General features: G+C 35.6%; 1 protein-coding gene across 2 annotated transcripts; it reads right to left on the bottom strand.

Annotated features, from left to right (window-relative positions):
• Positions 1–10,803: 10,803 nt before the first annotated feature.
• Positions 10,804–13,825, bottom strand: LOC125216460 (floral homeotic protein APETALA 2-like). 2 transcript variants are annotated; one of them, XM_048118172.2, is made up of 10 exons: positions 12,843–13,825; positions 12,728–12,753; positions 12,552–12,582; positions 12,383–12,470; positions 12,046–12,191; positions 11,919–11,963; positions 11,727–11,818; positions 11,523–11,641; positions 11,279–11,395; positions 10,804–11,214 (listed from the first exon to the last, which is right to left on the bottom strand). In XM_048118172.2, the coding sequence occupies exons 1-10, from the start codon at positions 13,319–13,321 to the stop codon at positions 11,008–11,010; spliced, it is 1,350 nt and encodes a 449-aa protein (XP_047974129.2). In that variant the 5' UTR covers positions 13,322–13,825; the 3' UTR covers positions 10,804–11,007. The 2 variants fall into 2 exon arrangements, with proteins under 2 accessions (XP_047974129.2, XP_047974128.2); XM_048118171.2 differs by having other exon boundaries at positions 11,279–11,431; positions 12,843–13,815.
• Between the last annotated feature and the right edge of the window lie 13,920 nt (positions 13,826–27,745).

Here is a 27,745-nt window from a genome sequence, read left to right as displayed (position 1 = left end):
TGTGAACATGTTAAATATAAATACCAGCATTTTATTTAACCAGTCGCGATCATTATTGACCAAAAAGGACGTTGTCCCTTAAGGGGATCGATTGTTACAAACTCTGCGTGCAAGTCTTTTGGAATGAGTTCTATTGTCAGCATAGTAAATAATACTAATAGATTTTACATATGTATAGTGATTCTTATGAATTTGAAAATTTAGACCACAAATAAATTGATCACTGTAAAAAAAAACGAGAGTCAAATCGACAAGTCCCGATCCGATTTTACAACAAGTGGATACATTGTATATATATCACTTTAAACTTTTCACCTAGGACAATAATATCCTCAAATGGATGAATGGCTAGAAATGAGGGTGTGCCCACATTTCCTTTCCCTTTCATCCAAACATGGAAAGTCTTCAAAATAAACGTTTGGAGGTGAAAATGAATACCTTTCGTATACAAGGAAAACTGCACAACTGCCTTTATTTATTCTTACTCCATCTTTTCTATCTTCCATTTGGAGAAAGTAAATGAGCATGCAAAGTCATTGTCCCTCCAAATAAAGAATATTGTACTATTACTTGCAAAATAAATTCACTATGCAATGAAGATTTAACTGCATATGATACTATTATGATAAGATTACTAATATCAACAGTCAATTTTGTGAGTGTAACAAATAAACTTCATATTTTCACTAAAGTGTCTTCTCAATGTGAAACATAGCTTTATTTGATTTGATATCATTGTGATTTGTTGTTTCATCTAATTAGAACTCATTAGATGATAAGTCAACTTTATTAACTTAATGATTGATTGTGACAAACGAACACTGATGGTTGATTGAAAAAAACATGATATCTCTCTCCATTCTTCAATTTTTGATTCATTTTCTTTGCATGGTTTACTTTAGTAGTCCGAAAATGATGATTTTTTCCCGACAACTCAAGGATGGTGCTTTATTGATTTTTATGGCCGCATCTCTGGTCAGTTTTTTTTCTTCTTGAAAATATTCTAAAATTTATAAGAATTTTACTAATGTTTCTACGTATGCCACCAATAAACCCAGAATTTTTGGGCAATTATCGATATCATCACTTCATGTGGAAAAAGTTAGTATTGTTAATAAAATTACTCTTATATTAATAAAAAAGTTATACTACTAAATTTATTTATTAATTAGGACTCTCTCCGTCGCATAGAAATGGACTTTGAGAACGACATGAGTTTTAACGTAAAATTAGTAAAGTACGAAAGAGAAAAAAGATAGTATAATTAGATAGTAGGACCCACATAATTTATAGTGTAATGTGTGGTAAAAATATTTCCAAAAAATAAAAGAGTACTAATTCTCCCTTTGTTCCATTAGTGTTGGCCAAACATATTCTTTTTTGGGATGTTTCATGAGAGTTGGCACATATCCTATTTTGATAAAAGTCAATACACTTATCTTTCTTACTTACTTTCACGATCTTACTTTACTTTCTCTTATACTTTACTTTCTCAATCTAACTGCACTTAACTTTTTAAATATGTATTCTTTATAAATCTCTATGCCCATAGAAATGCTTCAACTCTACGGAACGGAGGAAGTACTAATTTTGATTGATGGACTAAAAAGTACTCCCTCCATCCTATAGTCTCGGAGTATTTCTTTTGGATAGGAAGATTACAAAATAAATATTTTAATAAGTAAATGGAGTGAGAATAAAGTATAGAGGGGACATTTTTTTTCAGCGAACTTTGTCAAGGTATCAATTTTGTTCATTAACATTTGAAAGTATCTTCTGAGTACCATGAACTTCGATTTAATATCATTTAAGTCACTTTTTCCCTGTTTCAAACTTATTTTTGGGCGAAAATACTCTCAAAAAGGGCATTTCGGCCTATTTAATATCTCTTCATTATTAAAATATTGAGAGAACATATGTTTTGGTCCACCAAGTTTGCCATAATATCATTTTTGGTCTAAGTAGAGTAGTAGTAATATTTTTTTGCGTTAACTCAAGAATGTTTACTCATCTAATCCCGTGCCACTCAAGAATTTATAGCCTTTTATTTTACATAGGTCATATACATTTAATAATATTTACTCATCTACTAATTAAAAATGCTCCATTCACACCATTGAACTCAAACATTCCAAAGTGGCAACAACTCTTGCCAACTTTTTACCACAGAGGCACAACTCAATATTGCAAAACTGTGGGTAGGATATGAAATTCACCTAGATTCGATTTTAGGAAAAAATAAATGACAATACATTCATTTTTATAATAAATACAATTGTATTAACTTAATGTATGAGACCCTACTATTTATTATTGAAGGAACTGGCAGCGGTAGCGATCGAAAATTTAATCGAACAAATAAATCACATTATAATCAGATATATTTAGCAGATTACTTAGACAAATTCTATTCGCGTAATTCTCACATGTATCATGCTCATAACTTGAATTGATCATGCTTTAAGTATAATTGAAACCTAAAACATGCTTTTCTACGGAGCAGAAATACTCCCTCCGTCCCGCTTTAGCAGTCCCATTGACTTTTCTGCACTCGTTTTGTAAAAATGATAATAAATAGTTAAAGTGGAGAAATAATAAAGTAAAAAAGAGAATAATGTAGATAAGACTCTTCTCTATATTATTCTAATTTTTACTTTATTATTTCTCCATTTTAACTATGTATTACTCCCTCCGTCCCACATTTATAGTCACATTTAGTTAGGGCACGGGTTTAAAGGAATTGGTGGAATGTGTAATTAATGAAGTGAGATGATAGAGTGTGTAATAAATGAAGTGAGATGGAAGAGTGAGATGGTGGAGTGTGTAATAAATGAAGTGAGATGAAAGAGTGTGTAATAAATTAAGTGAGTTGGTTGAAGGTGGGTCCCTTGTTGACTTTTTGGTTTTTTATTTTTCTTTTGGTTTATTTTTGTGTTGATAATGGCATATGGGTGTAATTTTAGTGAATAATGGGGTAAAATTTTATGTCCAAATATGGAAAATTCTAAATGTGACTATAAATGTGGGACGGACTTTTATGGAAAAATGTGACTATAAAACTGGGACGGAGGGAGTATCATTTTTACAAAACGAGTGCAGAAAAGTCAATGGGACTGCTAAAGCGGACGGAGGGAGTAATACCTTATTAATTCTCCAAAGAATTGACGATGGCTAGCGACTTCTCCATGTGACGCTTTTAATACTAGACCGCGGATTTTCTCTCTGGTTTCCGAACTGTACTCCAATATCAGTGTGGGTTGATCTCACCAGAATACTAGGACTTAAATAAAGAAGACAGAAGAAATCATTCTCTAATTAGGAGAAAAATTCGAACTCCTCTAGGAAGAGGGGGACGAAAATTAAGCAAGTAAAAATTGTGATTTCTGTCTCCTTTATTCTCATATTTATATTAAGTTCCTTTTGGGCCCAGACAGAGATCTATGGAAGGTTTTGGATATGGGCTCATCCAATTTGCTTTTTACTAATTAAATTGAACCCACAATTTAATATAAGCTTTAATTGAAATATTACGAGCAGACACCACAGAAGTAATATTGAACTCTCCCCATCCAAATCCGAAATTATAAGTAATTCGGGTTTTCATTTTAACTTTCATTTCCCGCGCTTAAGAGAAAAATATCCATTAATTAATTAATGTCTGCTATGGACTTAATTAATTAATTTATTATTAATTCCAAGAGTGGACGTAGCATGAAATGCTTATTTATTATTATTAGAGTGATCAAACTGCAACTAGCTAGGTTCCGAATAATAAAACTTTATTTCGCGCTCCTCTTGAGGACATTATCAAACGAGACTCACCTTGCACACGATTCAATATAATAGCAATCCTAGCACCGCTAGATATTAATCACCACTACCCAATATATCATGATTATTGGGTTGCGAAAAACCCGCACCATTTGATAAGTCAAAGTAATGCATAATCAATACCGTACGCTCAATGCTAACCTACATTGATTAAGAAACAAATATTTATCAAGACCTCGTCTTTCAGTAGATAGCAAAAAGACACGTCTTGCTGTTAAATCTGTTCAGTGCTTTACCACACCAATGTCATCTTATTTCAGTAAGGCTTAGAAATATGCGGACTGACATTGAAACCTCTCACGATGGATAGTCTAATTTCATCTAGGTCGTGAAATTTTTCTTTTTCTTTGTTTAGGACTGATCGTGTTACCTTAAAGTGAACGTCGCCCACAACCGGTCTACTAAAACAAAGACTTGGACTTTTTGTTAAGTTAACTTATACATTTAAACATGCAATTAACATCCATTAAATGTAAAACATCACAACATTATGACAAAATAATCTGTTTTATTCCTAGGAAAATAAAGTAAGAGTTTTACAGTATTCAATCTCTCGAAACGTGATTTCTAGTATACAAACTCTAATAATTATCCCATTAAAATTGTGATTTCATACAAAAAAGTTTAAGTCAGGCCACAGAAAAATACTCCCTCCGTATCAACTTAATTGTCACTCTTTTTCATTTTGGCCTGTCCCAACTCAGGGGTCACATGGACCTTTGGTGGGGCATTTGCCCCTCCTCTAAAATTTGTACATGTACTAATATTTCTTCAAATTTGCATGTTTGTTGGAATTTCTTCTTAAATGCCCCTTCTCAATTATTCAATGTTTTGCTATACATAATTTTTTGCCCCTCCTCATTTTAATTCCTGGCTCCGCCCCTGTCCCAACTTAATTGTCACACTTCATTTTACTATAAATAGTAAGTAGGTCCAACATCACTAACCCACTCTACTCACATTTTATATAAAACTAATATAAAAAATAGGTCTCACATTCCACTAACTTTTCTAACCAACTTTTCTTTACATTTCTTAATATCAGTGCTCATTTCAAGAGTGACAATTAAGTTGGGACGAAGGGAGTATTACTCTACGAGAATTTATTAGGAGTACTTTTTTTGTCCTCTAAGAATAAAAACTTTTTTCCTTCTTGGTTTGTACCTTAAAAATATAACCTTTTTGTTTTTTTTTTAAAAAAATCTCTCTAATAAGGTGTGACTCATTTTTCACTAGCACATTTTTATGAAAACAAAGTGAGTACTACAATTGCATTATTACTCCCTCCGTCCCAGATAATTCATCCCATCTTGATTGGGCACGAGTTTTAAGAAATGTAATGAAAGTGAGTTGAAAAAGTTAGTGGAATGTGGGTTCTACTTTTATATATTAGTTTTATAATAAAATAAGAGTATGAATGAGTTAGTGGAATATAAGGTTCACCACTAAAAATGATAAAAAGTGAAATGAGATAAATTACGTGGGACATACCGAAATGGAAAAATAAGATAAATTATCTTGAACAGAGGGCGAAATGGAAAAATAAGATAAATTATCTTGAACAGAGGGATTACTTATCGTATGTAAACTCCAAGCGAACCTAGTGATAGTAAACAAGTTTGTTCTTGGTTACTCTATATGTTGATGAGTAATTTAAATTAAAGAAGTGACAATGCAGAATTGCAGTAGAGAGTAGCTAAAGAAAATAGGAATGAAAAGGGGTAGGGTGGGGGGGAGAATCTTGATTGTGGCAGTAGAGCTAGATTCTTTGATTAGCATAGGATCCTTGGAACTCCGCAAAAACAGTGGCTCCTCTCTCTACCGCATTTAGACATACATGTCTTCTCTCTGTCAGTCTATGTATGCAATCAATACATGTTTATTAAACTTTGTGTCTCAATTAATGACATCAAAATTTTACATCTATCCAAAGATCTAAATCAGATTATATTTACATGTCACAAATACGTACGTACTACTAGTATTAAACTTTGTGGCATATTTAATGACTTACTATCAAAGCTTACAATTCATACACTAGAGATGAATCGAAATGTACTATTACTTCCATCCCATCAAAATAGATCATCTTTCTTTTTTTATTTGTCCAAATTAAAATGTTCATTTTCTACTTTTGAATTTAATTCAATCTCTCATTTCTTCTTTTCAAAATATTCAACTAGCATCTTTTTTCCTCATTATTGTAATTCACTTATTATATATAAATTCATGTGTCACTTAAGTATGGCCATTTTAAGTGAAATAGAAAGAGTGTTTAAATATAACTAGAAATTTTCATCCCTTTCTACGTAAGTTTCTTATAATGCTCCCTTCATCCTCTAAAAACTTTCTATTTTAGAAAATTTTGTTCTCTCTAATTAAATGTGATCCAATTTCCACTAACACTCTTTTCTTTACATCTCTCTTATTTTTTCAATTTTATATTAAAACTCGTATATTTCAAAAGTTTCTATTTTTGGATACGGAAAGAGTACTTTTTGGGTTAAAATAATAAAATATTAAGTTACTCCTCATTTAAACTGATAAGAAAATGCCTTTTAATTTTCTTTACAATTAACTCCTCAATCAATACTATCGAAATTTGATCAAAATAATTAATCAATTACTAAAATCATTTAACAGAAAACTAACTTAATTAAACAATTACTAAAATCATTACTAACTTAATTAAATGTAGAGATGTGATCTGTTGCTAATTACTAACTATGTCAACAGTCTATTGTTATAGATGTCAACACGAACTATTGTATATGTCAACTAAGTTTTATTGGCATACAAATATCTTCGTGTTGACATTTAAGTTTTTGGAAAGATAATTACATTGTGCATTTAAACTCGAATTTAGTTAATATATACTCCCTTCGTCCCACATAATTTTACACACTTTGACCCGACACAGATTTTAAGAAATGTAATTGGAAGTGAGTTGAAATAGTTGGTGGGATGTGGGTCCTACTTTTAAAGTATTAGTTTTATAATAAAATGTGAGTAAGAATAAGTTAGTGGAATATGAGGTCCACTACAAAAAATAGTAAAAGTGAAATGGGTAAAATTATGTGGGACGACCCAAAATGAAATACTGGATAAAATTATATGGGACGAAGGGAGTAAATGACTTCGTATTAACATCTACAATATAGGCTGTTGACATAGTTTTTTGAAAAGATAAATACATTGTCCATATAAACCCTCAAGTGAATCAAGTGAAGTTATTTACCTATATAAAGTTATTATTTATCTCGTGACACTATAAAATGTGAATGGACGGAGGGAGTAATAACTAAAAGTACTAAAACAATAAATTCTTAGTTTTAAGGTAATCCAAAATCTCAAATCTCTCGATTTTATTGACTTAAATTATTAATTACTCTCGATACTCGTATGTGTGAAGCGACACTAGTGTTTCGTTTGATCGAAGGCTACAGTTGTCATTAAACAAAAAATGAAATATCATACTATATTTTGTTTTTATTGATTGTGGGGTTAGGGTTCATGATAAAGTTTCTCTCCAGTACATCTCTATTCACCAACAGCGAATGTATTTTATTGATTTATTGATAAATCTCTATTCACCAACAACGAAGATATTTTATTGATTTATTGATAAATTTGTGAAATGAGTTGGCCCGACTAAGCCTAGTTGATTAATTAGCTCTAGAAAGAGCTTTTTTTTTGTCTTGAAAGAAAGGAAATTATAACAACACATCAAATTAATGACTATAATATTTATTAGTACTTAAACTTTTTTTGATTTATTGATAAATCTATATTCACCGACAACGAAGGTATTTTATTGATTTATTGATAAATTTGTGAAATGAGTTGGCCCGACTAAGCCTAGTTGATTAATTAGCTCTAGAAAGTTTTTTTTTTTTCTTGAAAGAAAGGAAATTATAACAATACATCAAATTAATGACTATAATATTTATTAGTACTTAAACTTTTTTTTTTAGTTGATCATATGTGTATCGAATTCGCCTTTAGATGAATCCGACTAATCTTATTTGACCGAGATTGTGGATTAAGACTGAAAGTCTCATAGCGAGTGACGAAGTTTGAACCTATGACCTCAAGATCACCGCAGCTTCCAAATGTGCTGCAACCCATTGGTACTAGTAGTACTTTAACTTGTGAAGCGAGTTAGGCACGACTCAGCCTAGTAGTATTAGCTCTAGAAAGAGCTTTTTTTTTTGTCTTGAAAGAAATTAAAGGAAATTATAACATCACATCAAATTATGACTTTAAACTTTACTTTTAACTTTAAAACCTTGCCAATGAGCTATAAAAATCACTGAAAATATATTTACTTTTATCAAGTAAAAAGATGAGTCAGGCCTCCTCGGGCTTAGTTCGGGCTCGCGTGAGCGACCCGGCCCAACCCACTTGACAAATACTCCTATATTAATACGTGTAAGAATATATATTAATGATTTATTTTAGAATAAGGAACATAACATCTAATATCTTGATAATACGAAAGAAAAAATAAAGTAAAGTACTGAATTTGACCATTCATAATCTTTTCTTAAAACAAATCTTTTTATATCGCATCTGCACACGTACCATAACTATCGCTTGTTATCTGGGATTTTGGTTCCTAAACCAAAACCATTAACAACAACTTAACCAATAAAGACGAAGACACGACATCAACAATTGATATCAAAATATCAATTTTAGGTAGAAAAAAGATGATAACGGAAATAAATGAAAAGGCCTTCTTTCTTATAAGGAAAGAGAATATACAATGTAATGTGAAAGCATTGGACCACCTGAGGTGACTTGTGGATCGATCAAAACCTTAATTAACAAGCCATTTCCTATTTTTATAAACATGGCTACTTGTCAACTAGCCTTATGTGACAGTAAAAAATAAATTGAAAATACGAAAGCAAATAGTAGTATTTAATTTATTAGAATAAAATAAAGTGGGCATTATTCTTGACCTTATGCCCCTCAAATTATCTATCTTAATTTATAATTAATCGAGGTACTTCTTCTCAAATCTTCTGCGCACGACAAGGTGGTGTTAAAAAATAATTGTGGGAATAAAGTATTAGCAATATGACTAAATATAGAAGGTAATCACTAGATAATATAATCGACGATGACGTCGCAGGTGACGAAATTTGCACTAATATTTTAATGTTTTGTACCCAACTTATATTATAAAATTGAGTGGGGATAGCCAATGCTGCATATCTGGATTCAATATAGTTTAATTAGTACTATATGATAGTTGTGATTAATTAATAAATATTTGTTTCCTAAATATTCTCGTAAAGAGTAAAAGATAAACCTCGTAGAGAAATTTGTTTGTCGTGGATGCTTTGGATGAATTAGGTTTCTTTCTTACCTTTGTGCGAGGTGATCATTTTTAGATATTTTAATATTATATTCTCATTAAACCAAACACCCATAGTCTATATCAATGTCATCATAAACGAGTCTTATTTTACAAAATATCATTAAACTAATTCATCAATAATTACTACTAAAAGTGTATAGATATACTCCGTGCTTACTAATTTTATTTTAAATAATGGAGTACTTAGTTTAGTGATTTGGTATAATGAAAAGATTAGACTAAAACCTCATTCTAAAATGAGAACTACATAATGAATTTTATTTAAAACATGATGAATTCGCTTTCAAAGTTGAAAAATTCAAAAAATTGAATTTTTCGTTTCCCATGAACTTCATACGCATTCATACAAAGTGATAAGTTCATTGTGGAGTCACATATGATTTAATCGCTTTAGTATAAAATTGATACTACATATATATGCCTCATATATCTCATACTCCTACTTGCTAATAATCACTATGCATATAGTATTTTTAAAAATCTTTAACAAAATATATCCATTTTCTCATATAATTTTATTATTTGAATTAATATTTTTGTGTGCATTTAACCTACGATCCTCCGAGTAGCTATAAAATTTATATTATTCAACTCACACACCCATCATTATTTACAAATAGAACAAGACATAATTAAAACATAATCTTCGATATAATGCTTATCCGTCCGTCATTAAATATCTCATTTTGCTATTTCAGATGCATGACATTAGTATATTGAATAAGTAGGTCTAGCATTCATCTAACTTTTTATACACCGACTCATGTTCTTCTGTATTACTAAAAACCCGTGTAGATCTCGAACTTGACAATTCATGGTGGACGGAGGGAGTAATAATCCAAAGATGTGTGTGTGTGGGCGTGGTTTTTATGTTGTTGTGGGGGTGGGTGTAGTCCTTTGAAGCTCGAGTAGAGTTAGGTTAAGTCCCTCTCACCATTATAGCAATTGTCTGTCTGAATTGCTTTTGCTCATGAGAACTGATTCGAAGGACACCAACGATGTTGACAATTCACCACCAATCTGATATTTCCCATAACACCACGATTCCTCTCCCTACTTTATTTATTTATTTATTTTTTGCATTTATTTTAGGTAGGGTTTAATACTATAAAGAAAAAGTAAAAGCGCTTTAAATATCAGCTTTTAATTAAGCCGTGTTGGTTGATAAAAGCATGTATTGCTGTTGTGTGCCAAATTTTAAAATATTAAAATATCTTCTTTAGGTGAATATTTACCTCTTCAAATATCTCCCCTCTTTAGGAATCCCCCGCCCACTGATTCACACTACTTCTAATAGTGTCACCTTAAATTACTAATTTCACAATTTCCTTCATAATTTATAAAATCTAAACTAGCTGCTACCTTTGCACATGGAATCCAAACAAACAACCTTGTGCCATATCTAACAATATAGTACTATATCGGTGACATTTAGTTCATTAGACAATCTATCAGCGACACACAACTTTATCTAAGATTAAATTAATTAGTTGCAATAACGAGAAATTGTGTAAATTTGGCAATGTAGAAACAAACCGAAAGACTAACTGAACAAGAGATGACAAAATTAAAACGAGTAAACATGAGAACCGAATGCCTCGTTATATACTAAATGGCGGTAAAAAAAGGAGAGTTATTCAATATGTAATAAAATAAAGGGGGAAAGAGGATGAAAGCAAGAATCTTTTCAGACTTACAGAAAAATGGAGATATTCTTTTTCCATTCCCTTAGGCTGAATCACAAGTGAAGAAAAAATGTGACATCACAGCAGCCAGATGAAGATGAACTAAGATGGTCTCATGAGAGGATACATCCCATTTTTCTGAATCCAATTTTGAGGTCTAAACGTCTGCGCAGATGGGAATCCTGATGATGCTGCAGCAGTAGCAAACATTTGAGCTTGATTCATTTGCCATTGCTGTTCATTCCTCGATACTGACACCTCTCCTCCTGCGTTCCTCCCGCCCTCCACGGCCGCGCCCCCACCCGAGAACTGCACCAATTTTTATTAGTACTAATTCACATTGTAAACAAAATTAATTAATTTTCAGCATTACATGGTAGTTTTGCGAGGCGTATAATGGCCTATTGAAAACTTGATGGTGGCTGTAGCGAGGGGCTTCGCTGCTGATCCTGAACGACTCGGGAGAATGCAGGTGCGCTTGGCTTAGAAGCTGCAAGGTTTCGGTCTCGTTATATCCATCTCTTCTCTGAGAAATTAACAATGCTCACTCAATGTTTATAATTAAAGTAAAGATTTTGAAGTAATACTTAATGTGTTTATTATATGTATATATTTACCTCGGGCCTTAACGAATGTTGTTGCTGCTGCTGCCGGTGCTCGCGAAATCCGGCTTGTGGAGAAGCAGAATTCCCTAAGCTCAAGTCAAGATTGTGATCTGCTGCATTGTTGGAAGATTCTAATACACAGAAACAAGAAATGTTTATTTAGGTTGTTGCAAGAAATTATTGCAAGACAATTTCTCCATCGGTCACACTTAATACCTGCTGATTTTAGTTCATCATCATAAATGCTGGGGTCGAAATTGGTAACAGCCTCCTTCCCATTACATTTGATGGCGGCTTTATCATAAGCCCTAGTACAAGGAAAAAAATAATGCACGTCTTCAACCATCTTTAAAAATCGCAATTAATTTCCGACGACTTTTAGGTATTATTTGACTCCATAAAACCTACCTTGCAGCTTCGACTTCAGTATCGAAGAGGCCCAAATAAACGTACCTGTCACGGTAAGATCAAACACAAATTAGGCGCACTGTAAAGACCGGATTTAATCGAAATTAAAAATTGAGGAAAATGGTACTTTTTGCCTAAAAATTGGCCCATCCTAGCTTCCCATCTACCACATTTGTGCAATGTGACACCTCTATATTTTGAACTCCCTCTTGGAAAACCAGTACTTTGCCGACGCAGTACGTGCACAAATTCTTCCTTTGTTAGATTGCTCATCTGTTCAAAAATGAAGCATACAATAAAGTGGTATGTCACATTTATTAGTACTAAATAAATTAACTTCATTTGATAAACATATACAATAAGGACTCATGTCAGTGTGAAAAAAAGTGTCAAGATAAGGAATCAAACTGTAGAAGATAAGAGGTGTAATAAAACAACTCCTTCTCTCTCTACAAGTGACCTACCTGTTTTAAGTCGTCTTCATAATCCTCTATGCTAAAGTTGATGTCTGCTTCAACTCCTCGGAATTTAATGGCTGCTCTATCGTATGCGCTGTGTGTATACATATATAAATATATACATTCATTTTTAATCGAAAAAAATTTAAATTTTTTAGAGTGGTGGGAAGCTTACCGGGCAGCGGCATGGGCTGTATCGAATCCACCTATACATACAACATTTTTCAAAAAAAAAGTTAAAATTAAAATTAAAATTCCATCCAATTTCCACCGATCAATAAATCACAAAATCAAACAAAATCAAGAATTGCAATGCGGTTGTAATTAAACGATAAAAGAATCACAACCCACCTAAATAAACCTGCTTTCCACAATCCCTGATTCCAAAAATAAAAAAAATTAATCATATTTAGAAAATTGAGAAAAATTTATGTTATGTTAATAGATGGTATATATATATATGTACCATATGTGAGACTCCCAACGGCCAGTCCGCCGGTAGAACGTGACGCCGCGGTATTGCGAGCTCCGCGAGCGGGGCCCACGGCGGCTCTTCTTCAGCGGCTGCGCCACCTCCGCCGCCGCCTTGCCGAAGGCGGCGGCGTGGGGCTCCGACTGGCAGAATTTCACCCCGACCCAGTGGGCTCGGGGGAAGCCGGCGCCGCCTGACGCGGCGGCGGCGGCTTCGGAGTCGTCGACGGGGAAAAACTGCCTTGTGACGAGGGCGGCATCCTCGTCGTCGACGGAGAAGCCGAAAATCTTGCTGCTCCGCTTGCGGAAGGCGCCGCCTCTGTCGGCGTCGTCGTCCTCCTCGGAGAGGTCCTCCACCACGACCGCCGAGGAGCTGGAATTGGACATGGATCCGACCCGTTTCCCCTTGTCGTCGGAGCAGCCCTCCGATTCGTCGTCCCTCCGCTGATCCGGCGAATCGTTGAGATCCCACATTTTTAATTGAATTTCCCAATTGAACTGTGATCACAGCACAGTCTAATCAAGAAAGTTTTGCGGGGCTCACTTACTTTCTCTCTCTAAACTAAAAAAATAAGACTACATCCATGGGAGAAGTGAATGCTGTCTCGTGATACAACATGAAGAAGCTAGGACAATATAGGGTTGAAAAAATGAAAAAAAAAATGAAAAAAACGTTGTTGGTTGCAAAAAAATGTTGGGTGTAATTCCCACTTCCAACTGTAGAAATAGATCTCTATACTACATATCCTCACTTCTTCTTCCTCTTCCTCTTCCCTAGCTAGCTACCCAATACTGCATAGACGAGGCCAGTTTTTCAAGGCTTGGCCGAAAGCAGTTTACTTTCTCTCTCTAGACTTGATTCGTTCATTTAGATATATAGGCAACTTGGCTTCTCTTTTGAGGTTTCAAATAAAGAATGGGACTAAGTATAATATAGAGAGGGGGGGCTAAGCCTAGAGTGGGGAGAACTACTACTTTTTTCTTTTTTTTTGGTTTTTTGTAATATCTTTGTTAATTATTTTTGGTGGCTATGTTGTTCAATCAAAGTCATAAATACTTGAGGGATGGTTTTCTAAAACTCTTTCTATTTATATATGTCTGCTGTGGGTGTTCCATTTAACCATTCTCTTTTCTTTAAACTCTATTTCTGTATCTATTCTGTGTATCTATACATTTGTACGCCCTTTATTACTACTATCTAGCTTTAACTCTGACCCTCAAATCTATCTCTCTCTCCCCCTCTTTCTCTCTCTCTCTCTGCCCCTGTCTTTTACCCCATTGGTTCTTCTCTTTTTTAACATTGCAACATTAATTTTATTTTTTTATTTATAAAAATTAATTAAAAAAAAAGGAAATTAAAGAACCATCTCTTTCTTACGCAACTTTCCGACGTTAACCAAATCGAAAAGCAATTCCCCTCAACACACTCTCTCTCTCTATATTGCCCACTAATGGAAATAGACAGCACCAACACAAGATGGATGACATATTACTCAATTACCTTTATTAGCTACACTAATTATCATTTCATTTTCATTCATTCAATCCCACGTCACCCCACCCCACCTCTTACATTCGTGTTTTTTTGTTTACCTCATTTCAACCAAGTTAAAAATTTACCCAACTTCAATTACCCTCCAATTACTCAATTGGGTTTTGTTATAACGAAACCACCAGAGTCAAATTCAAATATAACCTTTTCTGACACAACTCTTTTTAACCCTTGGAAAAAGCTCAAAAATCACAATTACCCAATACCGCATCTCATTTTACCTAGATTACACCAAAATTATAGTCTAATAATCTCCCTTCTTATAAAAATCGACAATCTTTAACATTTTGACATGTTTCATATTAACTTCTACTAATATTGCGTTCTCCCTTGTGAAATAAAATTAATAATACTCCAAATCATTTTTTATATTTCTTGCATATTTTAATAATTGTGCATTAAATGAATTATTTTTATGAGACCGTTAGTATTACTTCCTTTTTCCTACTATACTACTGCATTCGTTTTTTAAAAATAAAAACTTTTGAAATAATATGTATTTTAATGAATAATTAGTAAATTAGTACTAAAAATAGTATTAATGAGTTGTGGGTCCAAAGGTTAGAAAGTTTCTATTGTTAGTGATAGTCCAAAATGAAAACAGTTTTTGTTTTTAGTGGACGGAGGTAATGTAAATGTGTCATTTCTTTTTAATAACATAACAATTTTATTTTCTATTACTTTATTATCTATTTCACTTTATTTTTCTTTATTTAACTCATTAAATATTTTTTTTTTAAATGCTAAAAAAATTTCTCACATAAGGTGAGACCAGTGATTAGTTATAATACATCTTAAACACCTAGAAATAACAATATGTTCAAATTTATCCCAACATTTTCTTTAAAACTTTTACCAAATCTACAACATCATTAAATTTCTGACTCATATTTAGTGACATAGCAAGCCGTAAAGAAACTATAAATGATAGGAGTATGTAAAATAGTAGTAGTATAACCTAATTTTTCAAAAAGCAATGACGATTTTATAAGCTAAAATACTCTTATGACAGATTAATACCACAATTATAATTTATAGGGCTGATTTTTTAATATTTTTTTTACAAAATAACAACTTAGATTATATATTTATGCAGATTACATTTAGTTATTTTTAACAAATAATCAACATATAAGGTTTGCCTCGTCACTCGTCAGTCAAAGGTAATGTGATTCCAACAAATTAATTCGGTGAATTGGGCCATGAATTGAGATTTTCGGGAAGAAATTGGGTTATTAATTTGTATTTATAGGTTAAAACTGTTCCATTTGTGAAATTGTGCTTGATTTTTTTGTTCGAATTGTTTAATTTGTGTACCATTTGTAGAAATGTACTCCGTGTGATTTATGGAATTGTTTTGGATTAGTATGATCTATTATCTGATTTATTGAGTAATTGTATTCGAACTCAAGTGCATGCATTATTTGTACTATATATGTTTTGGGTGCATTTTAATTTGTGTGGTTGTTTGGATTAAAACGACTTTCATTTGCTTTCTACTATTGGATCTATAGATTATAGTGGGCGTCATGTAACGAAGCGAGGGGCGGGAAGTGCTGTCGTGCGCCCTTTTATCTGATCGAGATGCTTTATGAGGCTCACTCGATGATCGAGGAGCGATTAAGCTTCAATTTCGATCGTTTTTTATTTTGCTTATTTTATTTGAAGATTTCAAAATTTTAAATGAAAAATATCTACCACATTTCAGTAAATCTGTTACCCAATGAATTTTTAACACCCCATTTCATTAGTATTTTTAATCCCCTAAATATCATCTTTTCTCACATGTGATGTAAATACCCATTTCACCTCAATTTTCTCCCTAAATATATCATATTGGTGACGAAAAAGAAGATGTTTGTGGGACTCCAAAGTATTTGGGTTTGTAGTTATATAGAGGTTTTTTTTTATTTATTTATTTTTATTTTACTTTTTCACTCCTACTTTTTTACTTTTTTAGGATTCTAATTATGTTAAACATAGTTTATAAGTTTTTAATTATGTAAATTATAAATTTTAATGAGTATATTTTATAATGCAATTTATAAAACTCAATGAATTTCGTATTTAGTTAGATCATAAATTTAATTGATTAGAATATACATATGACATTAAATTAAATAATAAAATAATTAGAAATTGAAGAGTGTGAACCATAAATAATTAAGGAAATTAATGGTGTGTCACAAGTTTTGTTTTTTAAGTAAATGTGTAGTGTAAAATGAGGTCGATGAAATTTAGGAAATGTGCGTTTTTCTACTTTGAATTGTCCACTGAATTTAGTTTTATTTATTTATGAAAAATAAAAAGTTTCTCTCTAATGAGATGAGTTTAATTTTCTATTAGCAATACTTGACCCATTTTTTCTCTATCTTTTGTGGAGAAGATAATGACTGTAAATACTAATTTTAATCTCGAGTTTTTACCTTATGATGATATCCTAACATGATTTCCAAACTGGGCTAAACATCCACCTCACGTCAATTAAGTTTAAAAAATAAATAAATAGTTGAAGAGTGTAGATTATCAAAATCATACGCATGTCCACATTAGGTATTTCACGATGAATGATTACAAAACCCAAGCACACCACACGAAAAACATTAAAACTCGAGGCTTTCCATTTCGGTAGTATTGTGGTTGTCAATTTACTTAATATGAAAACACATTATTATTATAGCGAAAACTACGCGTAGTAATTGCAATTCCGACAGAGGTAAATAGGGAGAGTGGGGAGGGGCAGTTTGGGAAAGATGGTTAGAGGGGTTTGGTCTCAGAAAAGGAAAATGGAAGAATAGCAGTAAATGGAAAAACTTTCCAGAAAAGTCCAATCCAAGAGTACGGGAAGAGGGCCACCATTTCCCTCTTTTGTTTCTCTCAGCGACCAATGCCTATCTCACTATCGTACCTCGTATTTATGTATCAACCACTCGCGCCCCCTCCGCGCGTCTACTCCCTCTTCACTCTTTTGCCCTTGTATCTTTTGGCCACTCCACTTTTATTTTTCGTGTTTATACTCGTTTTTATTGTTATGTTTTATCGTAAAATTAATATGTTTTGGGGTTATGGAATTTTGAGCTATTTTATGGGGTGCCCATTTATTCAGGCGACTTGAAAGTGAGAAAAAGAACCATTTGAAACTTTCTGAAAATGTTGAGTTCTTCATTTTGTTGTCCTTACATTATGGTTTTCTTTTCTGCATATGTTTTTTGGTAGTTTGGTTTTAAGACGTTGTCGGTGTTGTTTCTGTCCAAATATTTTTGCTTCTGCTCCATAAATTAAAAATTTTGCACCTAAACTCGCAGTCATTTGATGTAGTAATATATAAGTGAATAAATGAGTACTTATGCGTGATGTTTTTTTTACTTTGGGATATAATAGTTCTTTCTCATTTGTCCCATAAAAATAAAGATTTCAGGAGAAATTAAAAGAAAAAAAATTATTATTAGTAGAGAGTTGAAACTTTTTAACTCATAAAAGAGAAACTTACTAAATATACAAATGGCCTAATTTTGTGCAAGGGACGATCCAAAATAGAATAAGGAAATTATTTTTTATGAGACTACTGAAGTGTAGTTTTCAAAATTGGTTTTCTATAAAATTACTGAACATACTATGTTTAACATCTTCTTGTTGTTTCAAAAATATTGTGCAGATTAAGGTGACGACTTTAACATTTCGAACCTTAAGTAAAATTAGGCCAACCTAGAAATCTAGGCCCGCTATGTTTATTGATTTTATTACTTCCTCAATCCGCCATTGAAATTTCGGTTTACAATTTTAGTATATACACACTAGGGAGTCCGGTATACTTTACTATTAATAGTAGGTGGACCATACATTCTAGTCATTATATTACTATCTCTGTTCGTAAAAAGTATGAACATTTGGTTCGACACATGTTTTAATGTGTAATTAATAAAGTAAGAGAGATAGAAAGAAAAAGTTTTTAACGTATTATTAGTGGAAAATGTGTTCCACCTCATTAGAAAGAAAGGAATTCCAAAATTAGAAAGTTCATAGAGTACTAGTACTTTTTAGGGACGGAGTAAAATGAAAAGAATTTATACTTTTCAGGGAATGATGGAATATAAGATTATATCTTATGATTAAATATGTTATATTCATGAGATTGAATCTCACAACTTAATTTTAGATAAATAATTCTATGATAATAAGTACTCCATCCGTTTCACCATAGTTGAGTCATTTTACCATTTTGGGAAGTTTTTTTATAGTTGAGTTATTTCCATATTTGGTAACTTTTTTCTCTTTCTTACTTTATTCTATCTACTTTATTCACTTTATACTTTATTCTTTCTACCATTTCCTCTCTCTTACTTTTTTATCTAATTATTTAACACACCCAACATTCATTTCTAAAACTCCGTGCCCAAAAGTTCTGCCTTAACTATAGCGAAACGGAAGGAGTAATAGTACTTCCTCCAACTAAAATAATCTCGCAACCTAATTCTAGATGAATAACCATATAAAAATGAGTCATAAGAATCGAACAACACCTTTGTGAACAATTTATCCAACAGAGTACTCCCTAAACTCTATGTAAACAAACAAAATAATTTTCTAAGAGCATCCGCAATGGTCGGCTAGCGACCGGCTAGCCGATTCGTCGCGCTAGCCGATCGGCTAGCCGAACCATTGCAATCGGCCAGCGCGAAATCGGCCAGCGCATCGGCGTGGGCTGGCCGATCGCTCGTCGCTAGCCGATCCGCTGGCCGATCGGCTAGCCGCCATTGCAGAGGCCCGATCGGCCAGCGCCGATTTTCATTTTTTTTTTTTTTTTTATTTTAAATCATATATAAACGCGATTTTCGTTTCATTTTCATTTGCACCACTTGTTTTAACGAGTTTTCTCTCTCTCTAACTTTCTGTTCAAGAGCATCATCGAGTGATGGATCACAACAACGAGTCCAGTCCGGCGACGAGCGGCGCTCAGACTCCCACAGTACCCGTGGGATCTGGATGGGGGCAGATGGGCCCGGGATTTAACATCCCTTGGAATCAGATGATGGGGATGATGGCTGGTGCGCCGGGGGGGGCGATGGGGGGGAACCAGGGGGGTATGCCGGGGGGTATGCCGTGGGGGATGCCGGGCGGCGGGCAGTCAGCGCCCGGGTGGGGGGGTATGCCCCAAATGCAGCAGCAGATGATGTTGCAGCAGATGATGGGGATGATGTGGCAGGGGGGGATGCCGCACGGCATGTATCCCGGGATGCCGGGGGGAGGGGGGTGCAGGGGTCACCGGGAGGGGACGCGGTATATCGGCCCTCGCTTGATTTTTTGACGGCTTCGTCTCACACGTCGACCCCAGTGGAGACGCAGTTCTCTGGCGATGACCTTCTGTCATTGCACGATATGGGGATCGATCTCGGGGAAGATGATACTCCCGTTCCAGCGACGCGGGCCGCGCCGAAGAAGAAGACGAGGGGGAAGGGGAAGGGCAAGGCGGTCGGCGAGTCATCGCAGCCCGCTGCCCCTGGCCGGAGGAAGTGGACGGAGGATGAGTACGCCGGGGTGGCCAAGGGGTGGTTGGAGGTGTGCGACGATCCACTGGTTGCGAACAACCAGCGGGTCGTCAACATGTGGGCGAAGATCAGTGCTGCCTATAAGAGGCACTGCCCGCACGGGAAGGACTTCAGCAACGAGGAGGTCCGGAAGGGGTGGGAACGCACCAGGGCCGCAGTGGGCCGTTTTGCGAATTTGTACGCCAACGCCCTCCGTCAGCTCAAAAGTGGGCAGACTGAGGACGACGCCCGGAGGATAGCCGCGAGTCAGTTCCCCTTGGAGGGGAAGTATAAGGAGTTCACCTTCTGGGAGTGCTTCTTGTTGCTGAAGGACTCGGAGAAGTTCCGGGCGGGGTGCGACGCTGGGTGGCCGAAGAAGCAGCGACTTAACTATAGCGGCGACTACAGCGGCAGCAGCGGCGGATCCCACGACCTCCCCCCGGATGCTGAGGAGTTTCCATCCCCTCCTTCATTTACTGGTCGCCCCCGCCCGGTTGGACAGAAGTGGGCGCAGCGGGCTGCGAGGGGCGGATCCCCCCTATCGCCCCGCGAGGTCCAGTCCTCCGCCCTCCCAGCCGCCCCACTCGCGTAAACTCTCCATTCGCGTAACCAAACGCGGGCTCAGATGTTACAGGTCTTCCGAGAGTGGAAGAACGCCACTGACCCCACGGAGAAGAGGATTCTTTTCGAGATGCTCGAGAGCATGCGTGCTGATTTAGAGATCGCGACGAGGAGGCTGGGGGGTTCCGACGTGGGCTCAGATACCACGGGTGGCGGCAGCGGCGGCGGCGACGGCCACGAGGAGGGCGACGGCGACGGCGATGAGGAGTAGAGAGTGGCGGGGCTCGGGTGTTGAAGCCCTTTTTTTTAAACAAAATCATGTACTTTTTTTTAAAAATCTTTGTACTTTTTTTTTAATGGAATGGATTATTTTTTCCGTATATGTGTCGTAAATTTAATTCCGTATATCGCAATTTTAATTCCGTAAATGTAGTATATTTTGAATTGTTTTTATTGCGGCTGGCCTATGGCTGGCCTAAATCTGACGTGGCAGGTGGTTTTTTTAGTGTTGCTGACGTGGCAGAGGAGAGAATGGCTGGCCTATGGCTGGCCTATTAACCATAGCGGATGCTCTAAACTCAATAAGCGGCTATGTCGTTATTCGACTCGATTCTAAGGGATAATTAGACTCTTTGAGGCTTTGAGCTGTCCGGCAAGTGCTGCAGGCCAAGAGTTCCCAAAGTTATTTCATGTTTTAATTATATTCGATTGTAATCTAGAGTTTTTACTTTTCTAGCCCAAGATAGAAATTTTATTTCTGTAGCCCAAAATCATGATTATTAAGGCCCATAAACAATCTTATTTGAAGTCCAAGCTACCGATTCTTTTTTAACTAAGGGACTCTAATAAGATAATTGAGAGTTGTATTGAAAATTACCCAGTACATATTTCTTAGTCTAATTTTTGTATTAATCAAATAATGTTATCCCCAATGAGCATATTGTAAAATATTCACCTAAATTTAACATGGGTGCGTGTTAAATAATCATCATGATTCCTCCTATTATCACCTTATCGGTGGGAAGACTTCAGGTCGGTGGATTTTAAATGGGCTAGTTTGTTGGAAAAATTGGACTAGGCCTGTCACTGTTAATCCATGCATTTCAAATTTTATATAAAGTATGTGGTCATAATTATGTTTTTAGTTGGTGGATAGGCAAGGCCAACAACATATCAAGGATCTGACTCATTAATTTCTTTTTTTTTCTATAGCAAAGTCAAAGGTCAATGTCGAGTTCAATAATTTAGCATCAAAATACGGGATAATTACATTATACATGCAAAATATTTTACCATTATTTCAATTTAGTACAAAAATTTTAAATTTTTTATATTTCATACAAAAAATTTTAAGTTTATATATTTCATACAAAATGTTTACTTAGTGTTCGAAATTGATACATTCTGTTAAATCCCTCTAATACCGGTACTTCTCTTCCTTTTTCTTCCTATACACTCCCAAATTAATTTACTGTAAATTATCACTGTGAGGAGCAAGAAGCAAAAGATTAATTGTGTATTGCTAGAAATCACTTTGAAGAACACCGAAGAACTCAAGATCGTTCTTTTCTCTCTAGATTCATGGACCCTCCTTTTCTATTGTTCACCATCTTTCAATGCGTAGTTATAAACTTTTACAAAAGCTTTGCAAAAACTTAATTGGGTGTGATTAAAAATTTTGTCGGGAAGAAATGGAGAGATAGAGATTGGTGGGCTGCTTTGTATGCGTGTGAGCAAGCGAGGAGGAAGTGTGGCAGTGATAGAGTGCAATTCTACTTCTAAAAAACATTAAAGATATTGAGTCCAGAACAATTTTATGCTTATATTCTTGTGTATTTTTTGTTAATAGACACTCTCTCCGTCCACGAATAGGAGTCTCATTTCTATCCGTCACGAGTTTTAAGACATGTTAAGAAAAGTTGGTGGAATGAAATTAGTGGAACAGGAGTCCCACTTGAATATATTAGTTTTAAATGATATGTGAGCGAAATGAGTTAGTGGAATGTGAGATCTCTTTACCATTTATAGTAATTATCAGCCGGGACTCCTATTCGTAAACGGACCAAAATGGAAAAAACGGGACTTCTATTCGTGGACGGAGGGAGATTTAGGGAAGTCAGATTCTAATATTTAAATGGATGGAGATTTGGGATTGAATAGAAAGAAAAAAAAAGAAGAAAAGTAACGGTGTTAAAGAGGATTTGTATCAATTTGGAACAATAACTAAACTTTTTGTACTAAATTGAACAACGATGAAACATTTTATATGTAACATGTAATTACCCCTCAAAATACAAATTTAGGTATTACACACCAATTTTAAATCATTTCAGAAGGCACTTTGTAGTATATTTTTGGCAGTTATTTAAACAAATTTAGTGTGTTATATTCCAAACATCATACCAGCACAAATGTAATTACTTGACCCATGAATATATGTACAGAACAAGAGTAATTTTTAAAATTTCACCGGCCTAGCTAGTTCAATAAATAGTCTTTAATTAGCATTTTATTTCCTATTTTACAACCTTGACAAACTGTCATGCTAAAAGTTTTAGATACTATTTCATTCCAGAAACTGTTTTGTCATTTCATCCTTAAATTCTGATAAGAAATCCCACAAAAGAAATATTATCAGCAAGAGTGTGAATACATAAGAAATAATAATAATTAGAGCATCTCCAATGCTGGCTAGCCGATTCGCGTCGTTAGCCGGTCGGCTAGCCGAACCATTGGAGTAGGCGAGCGGAAAATCGGCCAAAATTTTGGTGTGGGCTAGCCGGTGGCGTGGCGCTGGCCGATGCGCTGGCCGCCATTGTGGCGTGCCGATCGGCCAGCGCCGAATTTCGATTTTTTTTTTAAAACCTACATAAACGCGATTTTAGTTTCATTTTCATTTGCACCACTTGTTTTAACGAGTTTTCTCTCTCTCTAACTTTCTGTACAAGAGCATCATCGAGCAATGGATCACAACAACGAATCCAGTCCAGCGACGAGTGGATCTCAGACTCCCACAGTACCCGTGGGATCTGGTTGGGGCCAGATGGGCGGGCAGATGGGCCCTGGGTTTAACGTCCCTTGGAATCAGCTGATGGGGATGATGGCCGGAGCGCTGGGGGTGGGAACCAGGGGGGGATGCCGTGGGGTATGCTGGGCGGCGGACAGGCCAGCGGTGGGCAGGGGTGGGGAAGTATGCCCCAGATGCAGCAGCAGATGATGGGATGCAGGGGTCACCGGGGGGGGGGGGGGACACGGTCTATCGTCCCTCTGTGGATTTTTTGACGGCTTCGTCTCACACGTCGACCCAGGTGGAGACGCAGTTCACTGGCGATGACCTTTTGTCATTGCATGACATGGGGATCGATCTCGGGAATCCGGACACTCCCGTTCCAGCGGGGCGGGCCGCGGCGAAGAAGAAGAAGACGAAGGGGAAGGCGCCGGCGAGTCATCGCAGCCCGCTGTTGACGACACCCCCGCCCGGAGGAAGTGGACGGAGGATGAGTACGCCGGGGTGGCCAGGGGGTGGTTGGAGGTGTGCGACGATCCGCTGGTTGCGAACAACCAGCGGGTCGTCAACATGTGGGCGAAGATTAGAGCTGCCTACAGGAGGCACCGCCCGCACGGGAAGGACTTCAACGGGGAGGAGGTCCGGAAGGGGTGAGAGCGCATCAGAGCCGCAGTAGGCCGTTTTTCGGCGTTGTACGCCAACGCCCTCCGTCAGCTCACTAGTGGGCAGAATGAGGATGACGCCCGAAGGATAGCCGAGAGTCAGTTCCCTTTGGCGGGGAAGTACAAGGATTTCCACTTCTGGGAATGCTATGAGTTGCTGAAGGACTCCGAGAAGTTACGGGCGGGGTGCGACGCTGGGTTGCCGAAGAAGCAGAGGCTGAACTATTCCGACGACTACAGCGGCAGCAGCGGCGGATCCCACGACCTCCCCCGGATGCTGAGGAGTTTCCGACCCCTCCATCCTATGCTCGTCCCCCCTATCGCCCCAGGAGGTCGTCTCGCCCCCCGCCCCCACGCGAGTACACCTTCTTCTCGCGTCAAAAAACGCGGGAGCAGATGTACAAGGTCTTCCAAGATTGGAGGACCGCCACTGACCCCACGGAGAAGATGTTTCTTCACTCGATGCTCGAGAGCATGCGAGTTGATTTGGATGCCGCGAGGGCACAGATGGGGGGTTCCGACGTGGGCTCAGATACCCCGGGTGGCGGCGGCGCGGACGGCGACGAGGAGTAGAGAGGACTCTTGTGTGGAAGCCCTTTTTAAAAAAAAAAAAATCATGTATTTTTTTTAATCTTTGTAATTTTTTTTTAATGAAATGAATTCATTTTCCTATATCTGTGTCGTAAATTTAATTCCGTAATTTAATCGTTATTTTAATTCCGTAAATGTATTTTTTGAATTATTTTTATTGCGGCTGACCTATGGCTGGCCTAAATCTGATGTGGCATGTGGGTTTTTAGTGCTGCTAACGTGGCAGGGAGAGAGAGTGGCTGGCCTATGGCTGACCTATTTGCATTGCGGATGTCTATATATATATATATATATAGTTGAGCTTGTGTAGCTGCTTGAAGTGACCATTAAAATTTTGTGTAGTCTGACTGTATTCCACAAAGATTATGTGGAGCATTCACAAAGTCTGACATGGAATCAATATACTCCCTCTGTCCCATTAAAAATGCAACGTTTTCCTTTTTTGGTCGTCCCATTAAAAATGAAACGTTTCCTTAAATGGAAACAACTCTATCTCTACTTTTTCATCTCTCTTACTTTACTCTCTCTTCATTAACTCACAAAACAACACTACATAAAATCCCGTGCCGATTCTCAAATGTTGCATTTTAAGTGGGACGGAGGGAGTATTAAGTATACACTATAACAAAATCACGGTGAGAATTAAAACAAGTGATTCTTAGAAGAGCTTGTGAAAAAACATCAAATTTAAATTTGATCAATGATAGGTTTCACAACTTTCAAAATAAGTTGGAAAATAATGAATTCTGAATTTATAACCAAATGGGGTTGTTTTCTTTACAAATAAAGACATCAATTAACTCACCGGTAATAATATACACGTATCATTTCTGTCGTATGAGATACAATTTCATCAAAATGTTATGTTTGAATAACTGCGAACAAATTCTAACTTTTGTAATTAGTTGCCTAGCTGATTTCTGCACTCAAAAAAAAAAAAGGATGGAAACAAGAAAAAGAAAGATAATTAATATAGGTGGTTCGGATGTGGTGAGTGGAGTAGAAAAGAATTTAGTATTGTTAATGAGTGTAGTGTGTATAGAATTTTGTTTTGCATCACTCTACAATACTAATCCAGATTGAATGTAAAACTCAATTCCTGCAAAAACTGCTACATGAGTTAGACAATAGCATGCTAGGCTATGTAATTGTCAATGTCAAAATTCAGTTGTTGTTGTCTTTTTTCTAGTTGATGATGAGGATGGAAGTCTTGCATTCTAACTGAGGAAGTAAAACCAATTCCCTACAAGTAAACATGTTTTCTCCTTCTCTATTTATGTGCAGAAAAACTCACATGCATGCTTTATCTTGGAAAGAAGTAAAGAACCAAAAAATGTAAGGATGTGAGAACTAAGCATGATAATGGCAAAAAATTCTTTGACATAGTACTGTAATGATTGAACAAGAACTCATTTGTGTGAATTCAGTGCTCTAGTTCAACAATTTTTTTTTAACCAACCTTGACAAGCATAAAAGATGAGAAATTTCGTTCTATTATACTCCTTTGTTATTTTCAACAAAGTATGAATGGATAAATATGACAATTACATGGAATGATAAATATGACAATTACATGGAATGATAAATATGACAAATACATGGAATCTTGCCACATGTAGTTGAGGTCATTGAGCTTCTTGAGACTCAAGAAATAGTGACAAGGCAAAATTTTGTAGAATTTGCCTAATTTCACAGACTGAAATGGAAGCAATGATATAACAAGTCCTCTCAGAGAGAACATACTCGGGAAAAAAAACTCAGTTATTCTAAAAGTTATAAACAGAGTTTGTTAAACTTTGACCAAATATTAATTTTGTGCAATAATCACAAGTGGATGAATTGCAGGAATAACATTATTTTAGTCATTGCAGGAATAACATTATTTTAGTCAGTGGTGGATACAGAACCCGAAGATTGAACCATAGACCTCTTAGTTAAAGTGTAATAATTTGACCATCTGATCACTACTAAATTCTGTAATACATGTTTGGAAAACAAATATTATATTTTTACAGTCCGTGGTGGGAGCGGGCATGCTATTTTCGGCTCAACTCTAGAGAATATATAACCCCCTAAATCCGCCACTAATTTTAGTCAAATTCTCGTTTGTCCGAAACTTAAAAAATCTATCATGAAACATGCCCAACTCAAACTAGGGTTCTGATGCCATTGTACTTATTCTTTGATACATGCCCAACTCAAACATGCTATATTACTTTATTCCATTAGTTTATTACTTCATAATGTGTTATGACATAATTATCTTTCAGTTGAGGTAAATTCGGTATGTAATGAATGCGAAAAATTACTTCATAACGTGTGTTCATTTAGTTCATTATGTAGTGAATATAGTTCATTAGTTACTCCAACAAGTTTTTATTGAATTAAAAAAAATTAAAATTTAAAAAAGTATTTATTGAATAAAATATTAAATTAATTATGAATTAATCCTAACTAGAAGATTAAGAAAATAGATGGCCCTAATTTGGTCTCTAGTTCGGTCTTTAAGAAAGGTTCGACATTGATCACAACTCCATATTAATATTCATATATAAATAAAAATATATAATTATTTTTGGTAAAAATGATACTCTTTACATTCCATTGAAAATAAAATATTTTTTCTTTTTAAATTATTCCACTAAAATTAAAAATAAAACTATTTTTGTTTTTTCTTTCTTTTATTATTTTTGTTGACTAACAATACAATATTACATGAAATAATGTCGAAATATATTTGTATTTGATGGGACTGAGGAATATAAAATAACTTTATTGAGGTAGAAGTAATTTATTCGCCCAATGGATAAGAACAAGACCTTTAAGAAACTGCATGTTGTATGTTAGAATCCTAAAACTAGAAAAAAGAATACTTAATAAAAGTTTGATTTAAAATCCTAGAATGTTGTACTAACTAATGTTGTACTAACTTTCTTTGTTCATGGGATTATGATTACTTTTTTAATTTAATTAAAAACTAAAACAAATACAATAATTTAA

The sequence above is a fragment of the Salvia hispanica genome, chromosome 3 (genome assembly GCF_029641045.1).
Source record: "Salvia hispanica isolate PSC_SH4W2 chromosome 3, Shi_PSC_v1, whole genome shotgun sequence".
NCBI lineage: Eukaryota > Viridiplantae > Streptophyta > Magnoliopsida > Lamiales > Lamiaceae > Salvia > Salvia hispanica.
Note: the sequence above shows the minus strand (reverse complement) of the source record. Positions and strands in the feature narration are given on the sequence as shown.

Excerpts from the sequence above, each read along its gene's own strand:
- LOC125216460 (XM_048118171.2), bottom strand. The coding sequence starts at position 13,321 with ATGTGGGATCTCAACGATTCGCCGGATCAGCGGAGGGACGACGAATCG. Across the intron at positions 11,432-11,522 it reads AACATTCGTTAAGGCCCGAG|AGAAGAGATGGATATAACGA; the intron begins GTAAATATATAC and ends TTAATTTCTCAG. Across the intron at positions 11,215-11,278 it reads ACGCCTCGCAAAACTACCAT|TTCTCGGGTGGGGGCGCGGC; the intron begins GTAATGCTGAAA and ends AAATTGGTGCAG.